The sequence below is a fragment of the Brienomyrus brachyistius genome, chromosome 16 (assembly GCF_023856365.1).
Source record: "Brienomyrus brachyistius isolate T26 chromosome 16, BBRACH_0.4, whole genome shotgun sequence".
NCBI classification, from domain to species: Eukaryota; Metazoa; Chordata; class Actinopteri; order Osteoglossiformes; family Mormyridae; genus Brienomyrus; species Brienomyrus brachyistius.
In genome coordinates this window covers 9,587,206-9,606,285 of record NC_064548.1, presented here as the reverse complement: position 1 = coordinate 9,606,285, position 19,080 = coordinate 9,587,206, and the positions used below count along the sequence as shown (strand labels likewise).

At 45.3% G+C, this 19,080-nt stretch overlaps 2 protein-coding genes across 2 annotated transcripts; one reads left to right on the top strand and one right to left on the bottom strand.

Annotated features, from left to right (window-relative positions):
• LOC125710170 (small membrane A-kinase anchor protein-like) lies at window positions 1-6,145 on the bottom strand. The gene is made up of 2 exons (XM_048979578.1): window positions 4,613-6,145; window positions 1-2,817 (listed from the first exon to the last, which is right to left on the bottom strand). The coding sequence occupies exon 2, from the start codon at window positions 2,588-2,590 to the stop codon at window positions 2,318-2,320; it is 273 nt and encodes a 90-aa protein (XP_048835535.1). The 5' UTR covers window positions 2,591-2,817; window positions 4,613-6,145; the 3' UTR covers window positions 1-2,317.
• Window positions 6,146-7,292: 1,147 nt separating this feature from the next.
• Window positions 7,293-10,667, top strand: mstnb (myostatin b). The gene is made up of 3 exons (XM_048979577.1): window positions 7,293-7,795; window positions 8,437-8,807; window positions 9,426-10,667. Exons 1-3 carry the CDS (start codon window positions 7,429-7,431, stop codon window positions 9,804-9,806), a joined length of 1,119 nt encoding a protein of 372 aa, XP_048835534.1. The 5' UTR covers window positions 7,293-7,428; the 3' UTR covers window positions 9,807-10,667.
• The last annotated feature ends 8,413 nt before the right edge of the window (window positions 10,668-19,080 follow it).

The window sequence follows — 19,080 nt, the reverse complement described above, 5'->3', positions numbered from 1 at the left end:
AAGGAAATAATTTTGTATTTATTGATTAATCATTTTTCCCCTTTGTTTTGGGTGACTATTGTTTTGACTGGACAAAGACAATGACAACAGAAGCGGAAATATAAAATAATCCTGGGAGACAGATTATTGTGAGAAACGTCTAAAAAATTCAACAAAAATTTTAAATCCTGAAATGTAAACACATTATTTCCTGACATCATCATTTAAACTTAATAATAATTATAACAATAATAATAATCATGGAGCTCTGGAGAATCAGTATTGGCTTCGGAGGTCCACACTGAGGATAATTTCTCAGAGCAGTTTTTTTTTTGTAAAGGGATTCAAGCAGTCTCTTTATATTTAGTGCACACCTGAAATTTGGAAGGAAAATCACAGGCTATTCTTCAATGGTACTCTGTAATCACACAGAATAAATCATCCCATGTTTGTTAAAGGAGTCTTATGATTACATCACTTAAGTCTCAAGTCATAGTAATATATTAAACCCTGTTTGTAAATGTTTGTTGGGTCCAAAAACAGCCTGGCTTACGTGACTTATTTTCTGTAATATCTATCCATCAGCATGGATTAAGCTGATTCAGTTCTCCTTTTTTTCCCGTGCTAAGGAATATTTTTAATTGGTCAGTATTTTGTTAAAGCACAGTATTGCAAGGTAGCCCCTCCCCATATGTACACAAAGGCCTCGAAACAGTAACGTCAGCAGTTTGGCGGGAAAAGGAGCTGAATGTTGACAATTCAATTCAACACATACATTGTTGCTTAAGAGCAAATAAAATGAGCGGCGTGCACACCATCAGACAGACAATGTATCCTGTTCAAGTGAAATTAAAGCAAAGTAGGGTATCACAGCATCCTCCAAATTGCTGCTGGAATGTACAACTGCCATTTCCTGCCATTGCTGCTGGCTAATGGCACCTCTCTCTGGAGGCCTCACAGCATCAAATGCATCCCGCTGAAGCTTTGGCTGGTATGCTGCCCTACGGCTCGAGATCATAAACAAAACAGGAGGCGAAATCCCATCAACGCTAAAATCCCTTCTGAAATGAGATCAGAACGGCACGTGTTGGAGTTCACACTCACCGTACAAAACGGTCCGAGCGGGAAAGTTACTGTGCTTGTGTTGGCGTTCGAGAAATTCGCCACAAGACCGCGGAGGCTCTACGGAACGTCTGCATTCATTCACATTCTCCATAATCTGCAGTTACTTAACAAGCAACCAGCTCCTTCAAGACAAGCAAAATCCCTCACCAACACTCGCAAAGACCTTTGGGAATTATTGTATTTTGTGCTATAGATTATAATCAGCATATGGCAGTAAAGAATATTCTGTTTTTTTATGGATAAATCTAGACGGGTCAAACAGAACGCAAAAAAACTTCAATAACTGGCTTTGACTTAGTGAGAGGAGACTGATTCCCCCAGTAATATCACTAACATGGCATAGCAGAGTGCCCACCCCCCCCCCCCCCCCCCCTTTGTATGCACTGGCACAGACTATCGTCTAGAAGAGTTACAGCATGTCCACCACAAAAACCCTTAACCCGCAGCTCATTAGGAGCTTCCTGGGCAGAGTGATCGATGGCTTTTACATCCCGCGTTACCGTGGGAGTCCAGCTGGTCACCCGAGCCTCTCGGGAGATAGGCAGCATAAGCAGGGAGACGGACCTTATTAGTCCGCTGCGATGCCCATTAATCATGGCCGTTTACCTTGAGGCTGGAGCATCGTGTCTGGGCCGGCTGATGAAGCAGTGGGGGTGGGGTTGGGGGGGGGGGGGGTGGCGCTCCTGTCCCGGACAAGCAGACAGAAGATGGCTATTTATATCTCCAGTGGAAGGGCCTGGTTTTGGGTACCAGGATGCTGGCATATGAGTACAGATTCAGTCAAAAGCACCCCCCCCCCGGACTTCGGCGTCCCCACATCAGTGCTGAATGACCAGCATAGGATAAGACCCTCCCCATCACACACTGGCTGCACTGGTACAGACCATAACCCGGTATGATAAATCATAAAGGGATTCATTATCACAGATGACCGCCCCCCCACCCTATGAAGGCTGTCTGTTCCCTTTTGACAAACCCCTAGTTCATGGAATGAGGAGTGGAACAGCAAGTGAAAACACAAAAGGAATGACAACAACCCAGAGCAGCGGTATCGGCAGGGTAATGATGCTAACTAGCTGGACCGAAACGGTCTCTGAAGGCAACCCAATGGAGCAAACCTTGGTGTATTACGCTAACGTGAAAAACAGACCCCCACACCCGGTTCCTCGTAGAAGCTTTTTGGAGAGGGGGGTGACCAGGAGGACACCTGGTCTCATGGCACATCACACTCGATGTAGGGAATGTCGCTGTAGCGGCTGTCCAGCTCCGCCCACTGCTGCACGGCACGTGACAGGATGTCCTCGGACAGGCGCTCGGCGTAGTCCAGCAGGACGGCGTTGACTCGCGGGGAGTCCTGACCCGGCCCCACTTCGGCACTCACCAGCACCGCCTTCTCGCCGCCCTGGCTCTCCGGCCGGCCGTCCACCTTCGCCGCCGAGTTGGCACCAGAAGTCTGACTGGCGCGCTTCGACTTGACACATCCCATAATGCAAATGATGTTGCATTGGATGGAAGATGATGGGGAGGGGGCCCAAGCAGCGGCAAGGAGGGCGCAGCCTGGGCCGGGCGGCCGGGGTGAAGGCGGCCAGAAGGCAAGAGTCGAACAGAAGAGTCAGCACCGAGGTCCCTTCCTCCGGGCAGGACGCGTAGCTGCTTCCCGCTCCCACAGCGACTGTCTGGATGGGGGGCCTGTTTCCGGGATCTGCTCACAGCCTGAACACACAGCAAGGACAGGGTGTCAGCATTCCTCATCCAAATACAAGCTCTTTGGACGGAACGTGCCTCTCGTTTCCCATTACTGGCTCACTTGGCACGTCGATGCATTCACCAAAACTGACATAATCAGGGCTGGATCCGGTGCTGACTGAAGAGAATACTCCTGTCAGTCACATAATCTCAATTCCCTTGAATGTCTGAATCTTCCGAATGAACCGCCTCTCAGGGAAAGAAGGAGGGTTTTTCTTCCTGGTTACGCTAACCTGCGTAAACTCTCCATATATAAACAATGTCTCTGTCCGCACTGCTCCAGTTCTGCGACATATGCATGCTGCCATGATCTACTCTGAATTTTAATTCAGAGGATCATGAAGGCATTTGCCACCTACTGTTGACTCACACCTGCCTCTGAAGGTGAAGCAGATGCACCCAGGAGTGACCTACCCAAGGGACCCGATGTCCAAATGTTCTCAGGTCTTTACGTTCAGTACAGCACCTCAGTAACAGTATTATGATTCTGGACAATTTCTCAGTATCTCCATTACCCTTGTCTATCTGTTCAGAGTGTTTTAACAAGGCAAGGCAGATGACAGGGACATCCGGCTCAGTCTGAAGTTGCCTCCCCAGCTAGTGTTGGTACCACGTATCGGGTGACGAAAAAACCGTTTATGCGCGTTTTCTGTTTGTCCGTCACCAGCATCTTGTAATTAAAACCAGGCATGATTTGTACATTCGAACTGCTATTTTTGCAAAGCGATTATGCCGGTGGCCACGATAATGCGTGGAAATTAATGCGGGGATTTATTCATAAGCATTATCAAAATCAACTTTTAGGTAATGACTCACCACGTAGGCTACTTCACGTTGTTTTGTAGCCTTCGGAAGTATCGTTATGTTGTACATTGTATTGCATGCTTGGAGTTAAAGTACATGCGATTAATTATTATGAGGCGCGCCCGTGATCGGCAATTAAAAAAACGCCCAAATGCATTAGCGTGGATTTCTGTGGCATTTCAGCGGTCTACTCCCACTAACATCCCGTTATGGCTGGGCAACTGCAATATGATCATTTCTTGTCGCAACATCACCGGCTATGAATCGGATAATGTAAACCACTTAAAATACATTGTAAATTTACACCGAGTCATTTTATCAGATGCATCTAACATGCCAAAGGCTGGGTAAGATTCAGGAATTAAAAATCGATTTATTGCGTGAGGGCAGACCACGAAAATGACCATCAGAAACGACTGTTTTTGTGCCTGACGAAGAAATGCATAAAACGCTGGTTACCCTTAAGCAAGAACTCAAGGTCAGTGAGCGAAAAAGCGATCAGCGATAATGTCGCGGATATTAATAAACGCTGCTTATTCTAATTTTTTTGCGCCGTTGCCGTGTTGTCCATATAGGGAATAAATTGTCCAAGTGAACTTGTAACGTTAACGGCAATTTCTCTCTTCTCAATAAACATCCGCCAAAGTTGATTGTTACGTCCAAGTAAAATACGTTCTCTTGAGTTTCACAGAGCATTAGTTATGATGAAACACCCACTCACTTTGAAGGAGGACTCCTAACTTCCCATTTGATCATTTAAATTAAAGCCTTTCCGATTTCCCCCGGATTCCATGATGGGTTCAGGAATCATAAACGCTGAAAGGAACCCAGGCACAACCCCTTCGCTCCGGTCTTACCTGCAAGTACCAGGCGCTCAAAGGGCGGTAAGTGCTCCTCAAAGACGTCCTCTTGACAGCCCGTTTAAAGGCATAATTTTATGAATACAGATGAAACTTACCTGCACTGTCAAAGTAGTACACAATTTCCGTCTAAGGCAGATTCCCAAAAACTGTTACATGACCAATGACATTCAGTCTCCGGATCCAAAGCAGCCCTGGTGACTCCACGTTGCTCGAGATCCAGACAACATGGTGAAATCTGAATAAAACTCAAAAATCATGAATCACGTCAGCGCTTTGCTTGTTTCATTATACCGTGTTAAATCCTTATATTAGTATAACAGTATACGCATCATCTGTTTTACGATCATCCACGCAGCTTTTCTTGCATGAATTTTTTTTTAATACTGAAGAGCTGTAGACACTGAAGACAGCTTAAATATGCACTGGACAAACTACGGTATAATGAAGGCATTGCATTTCTGTGTGTGTCGCTTATATTCGTCCATAAAGTACACTACACCTGCACAATGCCCCCCTCTAGCGTCAGGAATATGTAATGTCAACCTAGATGATTTGCGCCCACGTCTGAACCCAGGAGCGATAGTTACTAATCCCAGAAAACCCATAGGCGCGTGGCCGTAAATTAACTAAATCCTTTGGACCCCCTTAAATTAGTGAACCCCCGGATGCTCAAACCAAAATTATGCCCTTGCATAGATATTTCATTTTGTTTCTAATACTTCTACGTAAATTAGACTTGACTTAATTCAAAGTGAGTATAATCACTCGGAGTTCTGTATTAAATGTCAAAATGCATGTCTACGGATTTTCTATACAATTGCAGTTTAATTAATGTTAATTTACCAATTTAGTAAGTAAACAAATAAAGACTTGGCGTTTTATCAATAGTGAACCAACAATAATATATCTGAGAGAGAGCACACTTGCAGTTTTGTAGACTCAGAATCCATTTGAGAGCTTAGGTAAAAGCTCACATATAGCAACACACACCAAAATAAGAAAAAGACACACACACTGACATGCAGAACGTACATGGCCTGTGTCAGTTAGCGTGTCAAACAGCTTTTCAATAAAAGTAACTGGTTGATTCGTAAGCAGAGGCCCAAGTTCCGTGTATATCAACGTGTCAGTAGAGGGCGACAAAGTCTCTCTTTTTGTGTATACATGTTATATAAATAAATTGTTATTCTCTCCTCCGCAACACCGTGCTACACAAGAGGTTGAGGATAAATGGGTGAAAGAAGGAACAGACGGATGCTATTTTCTCTCAGGCATGTAGTTTACTGTTACACGATGAAACAATTATACACAATGTTTTCTTAACGCACTAATCTTTCTAGCAGCACGAGTCCTGGAATTTATTTTTTTATTTATCAAGATTTAGGAGCAGTCAAACAATGAGTCTCGCTCCTTCTGCAGTGGTAATTTTTGAACCGCTCCTTGTGGGGATTCAAGTCCCGGATAGTTGACATGCAATCAGCACATTACATACATACTAAATATGCCTATGGACCAATTAAAGCTTTCAGAAAACAAAAATCTTATTGCTTTTTGATAACTATATTTTGAAATACATAAGCGGGCAATTAAATCATATTACAATATGTTTGGTATTTTCAGCATAATTAAATAGTAGTGCACGTACTGTAGTCGGAAAATTTAATTGATTACAAACTAAAAACACTCTTTCAGTGTAGTAAAAGCCACCAATAAAAAAAGTTCCTTCGTTCCAGTAATTGTAAGTCCCAGACTAAGGATTAGCTCATAGCGTTAGAAAATTCAGAGGAGCATTTATTTATAACCCCGAACTAGTACATGGTTAGTTCCGAAGTTCCGAATACAAGAGTTATGCGCTCTGCAATGGCTGGTTAAAATGGTTTCGCGCACTGTATCTACTACTATGAAGCTTAAATCGCCTTTTTTACTTGTTAAGCTGTTTAAAAGTAAATGTGCATGGTGCTTCCTGAAAAAGCCCGAGCAGCTGTGAATAACACTTTCATTTAAGCAAAATATGCACTGTTAGTCAACATGTGTGATGCATACTACATTCACATAGTTGAATAGCTTTCACCCGTGAAATCACTTCACCCGTCCCTCACGTATTTTTAAGCAATTACAATTTCAGAAGTGATCGGCAGGTGGCAGCGTTCAGCTTTTCTCTGGAAAAGGATTCCACTGCTATTATTAAATAAATTTCTGAATTAAAGAAACTGTGTTAACTGGCAGGTATTCGTTTGTTAAAATTGTTTTTCTAAATCATCATATACAAAGGTCACGCTGTTGATTGTAAGCTACTTTTGTTCACTTACGTTGTATATACATAAATAGGTAGTAAGTACAAATGCATTGCATAAATGATTTTATATGTAGGTAGTAATTTGCGAAGAACGCATATTCTTATGAACCACTTACAAATAAAATCGACATAACAAAGTGACTGATTTCTTAACGCAGGAATTAATCACAGAAACACATTCTCGGACAGTTGACAAACTCATGGCATAAGTTTAAACTTTTTTGACTATAGCAATCCTTGTTGGCTTAATTAATCAAGATATCAATATGGTTCGAGTAATCGAGAAATTATAATCGGCGTCCTGATGTCTTTAATTTGATTTATACTTCACAGTTAGCTCATAAAATACTTTTTTTTCGAAGCCATTGCTCTTTAAGGTTTGACACAGAAATGAATCTTACGTCTGACTGCTAAATTCATTGTTGCCAGCCCAGCCAATCATAGAATTTTGACGACACAATAGAGAAGGCAAAGTTGTGGTATAAAAAGCCCCGTTGAATAACTGTATGATACCTATTACTGCGGCACATGGTTTAAAGTACAGATAAATTTAGCAGCGGGTCTTAACGCCAAAAACACATCCACTGGACAGCCTTAAGCGACGGCTTTGGAGACATGCAGCTGACTCAGGTTTTGTTTTACCTGAGTTTCTTCTTTGCGCTTGGTCCGGTGGGTCAGGGGGATATCACAGCGCACCAGCCTTCGGATGACATCGAGCAGTGCTCAACGTGTGAGTTTAGGCAGCACAGTAAGCTCATGCGACTACATGCCATCAAGTCCCAAATTCTGAGCAAGCTTCGCCTTAAACAGGCTCCCAATATCAGTCGGGACGTGGTAAAACAGCTCCTACCAAAGGCACCCCCTTTGCAGCAGCTCCTAGACCAGTACGACATGGTTGGGGATGATAATAAAGATGGGATTATGGAAGAGGACGATGATGACCATGCCATTACAGAGACAATCATGACAATGGCCACGGAGCGTAAGCATTCCCGATACCTTCATTCACCTATTTGCTTTGTTTGGGGGCTTCTGCCAAACCCATTTCTGGGCACCCCAAGGTCACCATTAAGTAATACCTCGTTCCGTGGGATGGTTTCTGGAAATTGATATCACGAACCTGTACTTTTTAGCGTTGGGCATGCATTTTTTCTCTAAAAACCACACGTATTTCTTTAATATAAAGCCACAATGCTTATCTAATGGCATTCCGACTTTCATCCGCTTGGCAACGTTACGCATAAGCCGTGGCGGATCTTTTACTCGCAAAAAAACGTTCGTATGTTTGCTGATATGAAGCACAATATTTATCATGAATTGCTGTGCAATCAGCTGTGGAATAAATATTTTTTTATAAGCTCAACATGAAAATGTCGTTTACTTTAACAAATTCTATAACGTTTAATCTTAATAATGAGAGAATGCGATTAGGGTATTACATCTTGGGTTGGCACAGTCAAATATTTTTTATCAAGTCATGAAATATATATTTTGGAAAGGAGGGTGAGTTTGCTTAACTGGCTCATTAGTTATCTTATGCTATACAGAAATTGAGGCTGTATTGCATTTACAGGTGATACAATACTGAGGCGTGTCAGTAATTTGCATAATTTTCCCCTCCAGCCGACCCCACCGTCCAGGTGGACAGCAAACCGAATTGCTGCTTCTTCTCCTTCAGCCCGAAGATTCAGCCAAACCGCATCGTGAAGGCGCAGCTCTGGGTTCACCTCCGACCTGCAGACGAAGAAACCACTGTGTTCCTGCAAATATCGCGGCTGAAGCCGCTTGCGGACGGCAGCAGGCACGTACGGATCCGTTCCCTGAAGATGGATGTGAGCACAGGGACCAGCTCCTGGCAGAGCATCGATGTGAAGCAGCTTCTTCAAGTGTGGCTGAGGCAGCCGGAGACTAACTGGGGGATTGAGATAAATGCATATGACGCCAAGGGAAATGATTTAGCGGTTACATCTGCAGAATCTGGGGAAGAGGGCCTGGTGAGTGATTCTTTAATGTTTAATTCCCTTAATCGCCTAATATCTGCTACCATGTTTGAAAGACCCTTACAGTACAGCCCCTTACTAGAAAGCCAGACAGAATGAGTTAATGTGACGTGTGTCTTTGCTTAATCAAACGTCACACAGCCTGTCCCGCACCGGGTGTTGTCCAGGTAAGACTCTGCGTCACAATACCTACATAACGGTCCATGAATTTTGTTTTTAATTCCAGTCAGATGTTTTCAGCTGCGGTAATTAGAGCCAGTACCCCTACCCCGTAAACTCCTTTGTGTCCTTCTGGTTTTGGCTGTAACAATACCTCCCATTAAAAACCAACAAAGTACGGTGAAACACCAGCAGTGTTAATCAGAAAGTGCTCATTATAAGTGCTATCTACACTAATAGCTTTTATATAACTGTACAGTATTATATAAATGATCTGAGGGGAAAACAGACATTGAATTTCCCTAAGCATAGGTCTCTGTATCTGTGAAAAAAAATGGACATCTTTGTTTACTTGTTGACACAAGCTGTAGAAATTAAATCATAGCCGTTAAACCTTTACTAAGGATGTATCAGTGTGTAATGCCGCATGTTTGTGATCCTCCCCCCATCTAGCAACCTTTCATGGAGGTAAAAATCTCTGACAGCCCGCGGCGTTCGAGGAGGGACTCAGGCCTCGAGTGCGACGAGAACTCGCTGGAGTCGCGGTGCTGCCGCTATCCGCTCACCGTTGACTTCGAGGACTTCGGCTGGGACTGGATCATCGCCCCCAAGCGCTACAAGGCCAACTACTGCTCCGGGGAGTGCGAGTACATGCACCTGCAGAAGTACCCGCACACGCACCTGGTGAACAAGGCCAACCCGCGCGGCACCGCCGGCCCCTGCTGCACCCCCACCAAGATGTCGCCCATCAACATGCTCTACTTCAACCGGAAGGAGCAGATCATCTATGGCAAGATCCCCTCCATGGTGGTGGATCGCTGCGGGTGCTCGTGAACACCGGCGGCTCGAGCGCTCTTTCTCCGGCACGGACTCCCGAGGCCTCCTGAACAACTTCTCCTATCAACACGCTTCCTAAATTAACCCCCCCCCCCCCCCCCAAAGATCACACTGTGCAATAGAAGCAGCGTAGCGGTGAGAGAGCCCCTGCCGCACAGCAGAAGGTCACCAACCAGGTGATATGGGGAAGGGAAACTCTGTTTATGGGGAGCAGAAGTGGCAGGAAGGCAGTGTTGCTTCCTATCACCCCTCTGATCCGTTCCTCCTGAAAAACCCACATTCTTACTCAAACATGGACACTCTTGCTTGTCTCCACCCCCACGGGCATAAAACAGCTTTCATAGCTTATCTGTTTATGCATCAGCCAATGAGATGACCCATTACATTCGATCGGAGCACGGCTACTGTGAACCGAGGGGCTGCTTGATCACGAACTGAAAGCCACCAGCCATTAACATGCACCTGAGACGCCCTAACTCACTTGCAAATATAACTTGATCTTCTCACCTGAAATCCTTCTTGTAAATCAGAGTCACTGGACAGCAGAGCTCGCAGGGGCACTATTGAAGCACGTCGACACAGGAAGAGACGCTGGAGGACGATGACTGTTATAAGCACGTTCAGACTGGGTATTTTTAACGATACAGTTTGCACTATGGCAGACCAATAGAGAGAATTGGTTGCTACAAAAGTTGTAAAAACTGATTTTGATACGTTTGCTATTTCGTTTTGTCTGTGTGGGTTTTTTTCTGTTAGCCTCCTTTTTTAGCCACTGCTGGTAAATGTATAAGAATAAAAATAGTTCTAAACAATTCTGTATAATAACAAATGTTACATGAATAAAGGTGCCTGCTTTTATGATTAACTTTATTATTCATTCCACAAATTGTGTTGACGTGAAGCCGAATTAGATTTCAGTCACTTTAATTTTACTGACATTACAACATCCTCAAGCAGGCTATCACAGTATGGAAGACAGAGCCTGAAAAAGAGCAACAGACAAGCATTTATGTGAAATCTCAGGTTATTTAAAAGCATGCATCATAAGGCAATTAACTGAAATTATAGAAGCTTTTAGGAAGGAAATCGCCAGTATGTTATATTTAACCTGATTTATGGGCTTGGACCTCAAAAGAAGTTTAAAGTCAATCGTTTGGAAAGCAGAGAAATCGATGCGAGCATATGACTGTGCCTCAGGGCTCCAGTAGAGGGCGGCAGAAAGTACTTAGTCATTGCCAGTTCCTTTCTTGCTGTTGAGCTGGATGGCTGCCATATCAACCAGGTGCGCCTGTTCTTCACCGTATTCTGTTCCTTGAAAGAAAAACACTCAAAACAGCTAGCTCATAATTCTTATTCCTATACATAGCACCAAGTCAGATGACAAGTGGCATCTTGAGAAAGCAATTTGAATTATGCTGTATGAGAAGTGTAAGCATTTATGACTGGAAAAAACATTAGTTCTAGTTTGCAAAAGTAAGCACATGTTTGTTCCCTACAAGTCTCTGCGGAATTTCCCATGGAATGATGGGAATGGTGATGATGTGGCTGGGATCCAGTCCATGTGCATTCATCACCGTTGTGGATTCCAGAACTGCCATATCTGCGGTATCCGGGCGTTCCGATGGGGGAGACATTCCCAGGAAAGTCAGGAAGGAGCATGTGACTTTCAAGGCTAGAATATATCTCCTCCTTACCCACAATGCTAAGATGAATCTTCATAAAAAGAGATCCGTCAATCATGAAGAAAAGCCAACAGTTAGAAAGAGCATGCGGTAATCTCTCAATGGGAGAAGATGAGTGGAGGAAGTCACCCCTGACCTGAATAAGGCAGAAGGTCATCATTCTGTTCCAATTGTAAGACTGCTATCAAATTTACCGACTTCACCAGCCTTCACCGAGGTGACCGTCACAAAAAACCACAAACACACTGCAAAACAAGCACAGGAAGGCAGGGTGTGGGAATGATCACATGTCAGAGCAACAACCCCCATGTCCTCCGAGCATTTGGGCGACACTGACGGAGGTCAGCTGCCCTCAAAGGACACTTGGAAAAGCTGTGTTGTTTGGCTCTGCTGAAACCTCCTGCTTCCTCATGTCATCACAACAGCAATGATATCTTCAGGCCATACCAATATCCTGTTGTCATGGGGGGGGGGGGGGGTGGTAAAAATTCTTTGAAGTGATATTTTAAAAGATCTTCTGATGATTTGGAAAAGAATGATGACTCAGCAGTTAGAGACTTTTCAGGCGCTGATGCTATAGACTGTAAGGTATCACTATTGCCTGTATTGCTGGGGGTTTTAATCCTTCATTATATGCAAATTCTTCTGCAGTGCAGAGGCATGCTGGGAGCCTAATCTCTAAACAGCCCATAGTGTATGATTTTGTGTGTGTATGTTCCCCTGTGATGAGGCATCCTGCCCAGGCCGTACTTCTGCCTATGCTCCATAATCCTGAGCAGAATAATCAGCTGGAAGATGGACACACATATATCCTAGATATAAAAGTCTGAGTTTCTACGGAGCTGCAGTTGGCTCCGAGGCGTGGGGGGGGGGGGGGAATGGCGGCTGGGCAAAGGGATGTCGGACTCATGCAGTGACGCTGACGCTGGACCTAATTCCTCATGTTCTGGCACAGTGAGTGTTCCTGCGCAAATAACCCACAAGGTCTCACCGCACAGAGCGGTACGTTTCACTTTCACAGGAGAAAGCCTTCTGAAAATGTGCCATTGCATAATGCCACGGATTCATATCCAGTACAGAAACGACATGTGTATCTATGACTGATTGCTCATTTGCATAACTGTACTTTTAACAGTATCTTTTTGTCTTTTGTCCATGTCTTAATATATTTCACTGCCTTATATACATCTATGTTCTATTTGTTACTATTTATTGCATTATGACCAACAAGATCAAAATTTCATCTCAGTGTTTGTCCCATGCATCGTAAGGTGACAGACCGTTTAGGACGTCCTATTGCACCAGGCCTGATGCTCCCCAGATGAAACTAGCCCCCCCTTTGCCCCCAAACACTTTCCTTTTCTGGCACAGAGCAGATCCCCCCCCCCCCATTTGGGTGGTTGGATTCCATCTCATCCCAGGCGAAGCAGCACGATGTAAGCGGACCTGTTCCCACCCGGGTGACGGAGGAGCACTGTCAGCCGCCCCCTCGTTCTCGTGCCTTCGGCCCCTGCCAGCTGCTGCCCCCCATTCTCGACGCGGCTCTGCTGACAGGTGGTTTTCGGACGCACACCACCCCCCCCCCCCCCCCCCCGCCCCGTGGCAGCCCAGCACGGAGAGCGAAGGTTGGAACACGCACCCGCAGCGGGCCGGAATCCCGGATATGTACTGCGTCAGACGGCCTGCAGTTTATGGGAGGGCGTTAACACGCTGAGGAAAGTCACAGTGTTAAGCGCGCACTGAACACTAAGTGCGTAATGGTGAAAACCAATAAAAACACAGCACATCGCTCAACAACAACCCCACCAATGTCGAACTTTGTCAATCCCAGGAGGGGACATCATGGAAGATCCACACCGGGACTTGAACCCTAGACCCTCAGATTAAAAGTTTGATGCCCTACCAAAAGAGCTCTCAGGGTCCCAGCTATATTTTTTGATTCCTATGTGTGCACCTTTCATGCCTAGAACCCCGCCCCCCCCCGCCCCCCCCCCCCCCCGATTAAATGTGCAAGCTTCCTGCGAATCCGCCAGCGAACGCTGCAACTCAATACATCATCTTATGATAATATTATAGTTAGAGCAAGGGGAAAGGTCATCCCACTGCTCGCATCTTGGTTTTACGCTCCCCCCGCCCTGTGACAGGAACGGCAGTGGGCGTGGCCCCGCTGATCCCGTACGGGGCCCCCAGCCTACAGGGGCCATTCCTCCCACACTCAGGATCACCTCGCCGGTGTAGCGCCATGCCTGTTCACTGTCCACAGGGGCCGCCACACCTGGCAGCATGGGCTCCGGCCGACACAGCTAGGTGATTAGTGGGGGATTAGCACACGATCGTCTTTGAACATGTGACCGGCCAGTTAAAAAGGTCAGCCCGGATTTATTTTACCATCTGCCATTCAAATCACCCAGGAGGGTTTGTATTTTACAGCCCTCTGCATGCTGAACTGCCAACGTCACTGCCCACCCGGCATCGTCCCCCCCGCCCCCCACTGACACGTGGCTTGCTACATCGGCGTGAGGCTCGGGGTTCTGCACTGTGTCTGGCTTTACAACAGATACACAGCGAGAGGTCATTCTGGAGGATCCAGTCTAACATCTACTGTAAGCAGACTTCATGTCACTTACTCATTATGTATTGTGAATCCTCCGCGCTGGGCTCAATATGGATGCACACTTCAGAATAACTATTCTGTAATTTCTCTGGGGAAAAATGCAAAAGCCCGTTTTTTTTAATGTTGGAATTTTTTCTATACATTTTCTTAAAAACACCTTTATCTTCTACTTATATATCCTACCATTACATTCTACAATCTCTTGCAGAAACCGTAGACGTTCTAGCATGTAACTTTACTCAGCTCACAGCTTCATAAAATAAAATGTAATGAGTGTTATACTCTTTATCTACCTGCTATTTTTGATGCCGTAAAGAAGATACATGTGGGAAAAGGGACAAACCGGGAAACCCGGCTGTTTACATTGGAGATCGGAATATTGCGGCTTTTGTTTTTTTTTTATTCCAGTGGTACAGGTATGAAAAATGGCACTGGCTTTGCCCTCGCAGGTATTTACCATATAGGGCCCCGCCCCTTTCCAACGGCGTCAATTATCCCAGTGACCAGTGACATCACACAGCATACTGACAGAATCATCAAAAGGAACTCAGGGGATATCAGTGCCCTGGGGGCGTTGGTGATGGTGTCCGGGTTGGCATGCAAATGGAACCTACCCTGCCCCCCCCCCACATCACTGACTCAGGAGTGGAGGAAGAACACTTCCCAAAAAAGAAAACAAGGAACATACAACCTGCACGACCATATATGCCCTGCAGATGCCCACCGTAAAGAAGCTCCTGAAAAGTCCACTGTCCTTGGCCCCCGGCACAGGCAGCTCCACTGGCTCGGCTCGGCTGTCCCATGTACACTAATGCCTCGGGGCCCGAGGACCCAGTGGCCCCGTCACTCAATCGCTTTATATTTTAACCCCTATTAGGCTCGGGTTCAAGCACCGGCCTGCCGCATGCATTTCGCTATGCATCTGACACTTGATGTGATCGAAAGCCACATAAGAAAACTCTGCACTCTGCAAGTCAGTACCTGAGCCATGTGCCAAGATGGGGGGGGGTCTCCCCAGCGGGTGGTGGGGTGGCTGGCGGCTGAGTAACTCGTCCATAATTAAGGCAGAACTCTCAGGCCCCTATTCCATAAGCCGGCAGTGACGTCATTCTCAATGGCTCAACACCTGAGAGGTACAAAAGGCTATAAACTGCTAGCTAAACAGTCCATGACTGCAGCCGCCTAAATACCGTAAAGCTCCCAGTCACATTTTCACACTACTGATTATATGCAAAAAGCAGATTGGCTATCAAGCTATAGCTGTGCAGACCGATTCATGGGTCATAATGTGTGTGTGTGTGGTCATGTATATATAACATTGTGGGGACTAAATGTCCCCATAATGTGATTTAAAACCTGTTATTTTGATCTTGCGGGGACATTTTTTTTCTTCAATCCTCGATTTAATAAAAATCTGTGGCTGTAATCTAAGAAATAAAATGTCTTGTATTTTGTTTGGTTACTTATGGTTAAGGTTAGGGCTGGGTGGGGGTTAAGGGTGTCATAGCTGCGATTATAAATGAATGGACATCCCCACAAAGATATTGACACCTAATGTGTTTGTGTGTCTGGGTCGGGGGGGGGGGGAGTAGTGGAACCAGTTAATAGAAAAATATACACATTGTGTTACAAAATGTTGCCACAGTTTTGTTTGCTTGATGATGGAAGTGTGAAATACAGCAATTAGGTCCACTCTGAAATAAAGGTATTTCACCAAAAACTGAAATTGTAACATGTAACATCCTTAGAGTTCAGTGCCAGTTTTTGCCTTCATTCCCATGTCACTGATGGGAAAACCACACGGAATATAACTGAACTAACTGTAAGTAACTGCAGTAGCAGGGATTCAGCTGCCCCTGTTCAGAGATCGATATCGAGTTTTACTTCCAAGTTTGACAGCGGCTGTTGAAGGCCAGATTCAACACTTCACAGCCCCGGGCTTCAGCATAAGCAAACTGCTGCAATACACTGCATCACTCTTTTGCTTCATTTGCTTTTACTGCCTTCCACACAGTTTCAAACCTCAAGAAGAACCCCAAGTTCAGATGACGTCTTACAGTCACACACTGAAGTAGGGCTCCCCTACGCCTTACATTGAAGACATGGCTATTGTCAGGATTCGCGGGTGTGTGATGGGCAGGCTGGCAGAAAGTATCAGGAAGGCAGGCGGAATACTGGGATTTATTAAAGGCTAGAAGGAGAACGGGACATCACGGACATCGACTGACATCAACCAACATCAATGACGGACAACTAGGCAGGGCAGGACGTGGACTCAAATAGACAAGACTGGGCGAAACTAATCAGAATCAGCTGGGCAAGATCTGGGAAGCACACGTGGATAATCAGGGGGCGTGGCACATGTGAGGATAATCATGGGGCGTGGCACACAGGAGGATAATCAGGGGGCGTGGCACACATGAGGATAATGAGGGGGTGTGGCATACACGAGGATAATCAGGGGGCGTGGCACACACGTCGATAATCAGGGGGCGTGGCACACATGAGGATAATCAGGGGGCGTGGCACACAGGAGGATAATCAGGGGGCGTGGCACACACGAGGATAATCAGGGGGCGTGGCACACACGAGGATAATCAGGGGGCGTGGGACACACGTGGATAATCAGGGGGCGTGGCACACACGTGGATAATCAGGGGGCGTGGCACACACGAGGATAATCAGGGGGCGTGGCACACACGAGGATAATCAGGGGGCGTGGGACACACGAGGATCGGACGAGCCGGGAATGACAGCTATCTTCTCTAAGAAAATTTAACAACCATTATTGAGTATAATCACTAGTCTAGTTGCAGTAGCAACAGCCTGGATACATGAAGGGTTGCTAAGTATCACGCATCTGCCGTAACACTCACGCTGTCAGACTCATGCTCACTGAAGAAATTTATGACAAATCTATATTATTCTATTATAAACCTAAAATTTGCTGCATCAAAGGTGTTGGGGTAGTTTGCAAACCCTACTGACTATTTACAAGGTGATAAAACTGCGACATACATGTGAATGTATGTACATGTGTGCAGACTCGTCTCAAATTGAAAATCTCACTTCAGTCAGCTGACCAAAATCAGCAACCCTGTACACCACACGTTTAATTGTCGCATAAGCACAGGGTACATTTTTAAAGACCACTGAGTTTAACTTTCAAACAGTTACCTCTGGAAAGGGTCTCAAGATGGCCTGGGACTTATCCAAGGTAGCTCAGGGCACCAAGCAAGGGTACATCCCCGGACATTCCAGGGCACATGGACATGAAAATTTGGCCTTTGGGAGAAAACCGGGGTACCCAGCAGGACAAGAGAACATACAAAATCAAAGGAATCAGACTTTCATCCCTGGAGTGATGAGGCCACACGGATACCTCCTGGCCATCCAGTAATGGACCAGAGTTACAGCGATCTAGCATCAGTTAATCTTCTTTTCAGGGATAAATAGGAACAGGAGGACAATAAGACTTAATGCGCCCTATGGTTATTTAAAACGAATCAAAGGCAGAGCTTGGTATTCTTAGGTTTATTCCTTTGACTTGCTTTGGTCAAGGGCTAGTTGCCCGGCCTCCTGTGATCACCCCATAAGTGAGGCACATGTTCTGAGGCAGCACATATCGTTTCCACAGCTCCAGGCCGTTCACACCACACATCTCGCCTTTCATCACAAAGCCTTCAGCTCAGCCTCTCACCAGCCAACTCAAGTTGTGTCCCACGGGTATGACGGGGCGTGAGAAGATCGTTGGCATGCACTCAGGCCCTCAGAGCCATCTCAGCAGGTCCAAAATCACGTCGAAGGAAGTGAAATTCCCGGAGCGCTTCGTAAAAGGGGTATTTAACAAGCGGGGAAAACATGAGAAAGATATCGTTTCTGCAGCCAAAATAACCAAAATATTTTTAATCCTGTGTTATTTCAAACAACACTGTTATCGTCCCAGTGAGTAAGCACTGTAGTTTTCACGTTTGTTAATATGTTGGGTATCCAAGAAGTGCTAACATTAGCAAACATACAAATCCTGACATAACAAATCATCTACCTTATAAACCTTTATAACTCTGGATAATTTAAAATAACATGATGTGGTGCATTTATGCTACATGTAGACTAGGTTTTATAAGGATTTTCACAGTTACCTATAAAGGGATCTATGTTTTAAATCTTTCCCAAAGGGAGCTGCTGTTAGGTAGGGGCGATAGGCTACCATTGACATCCTTTTCGATCCGATACCAAGTAACCATGGCTGGTATCCCGAAGCTGATATTCAGTGCCCAAACCAAAATTTGAAGTGGCGGATTGATCGTTCCGTAGCTCATGTCCTGCTCGCAATAATATTATTCTTACCAGATTTTAAAATGTGATACTTTAACATTAGAATCGATTGTTTAAATAAAACATTCATATCCAAAGAATCAAAATTTCAGTATAGATTCGTACATCCTTACCTTTAACTCAGTGTCTGACATGTTAGGTGTGACATAGGCTACGTTAGTATTTTGCCACTGAAATATTTCCTGTCTATCATTACTGATTTTTGATGTGCCTCCCAATTAATGAGAGAATTGCTAAAATTCTGACAAATTACCGAGATTTAAACTGATGCCCTTGCAGACATTTAGCAAAACCATCACAGATTCTACTCAGGAAGTCGGGTTAATTTTTGCCCAAGTTGCAGATTTGCTTTCACAAATGTCTCTTTTCCAAAGGGCAGCCATTTTACTGATCACCCTACTCCTACCTCGCCAGGTACAAACCGGGGGCAAAAAAACCCATCAAACCCGTTCACACCTGCACCACCGCAATTCCCAGCCTGCACTGGGGCAGCACTGGAGGCCACGGCCCACATTGCAAAGAGGAAAAATAAGGACACGTCAACTGAGGCCATGGAGCAAATGCCGCTAAATGTTTGTTTTCACTGGCCAGAGGCAAGCATAAGAAACTTCAGAGGGAAGCTCTTCTAAAAAATAGA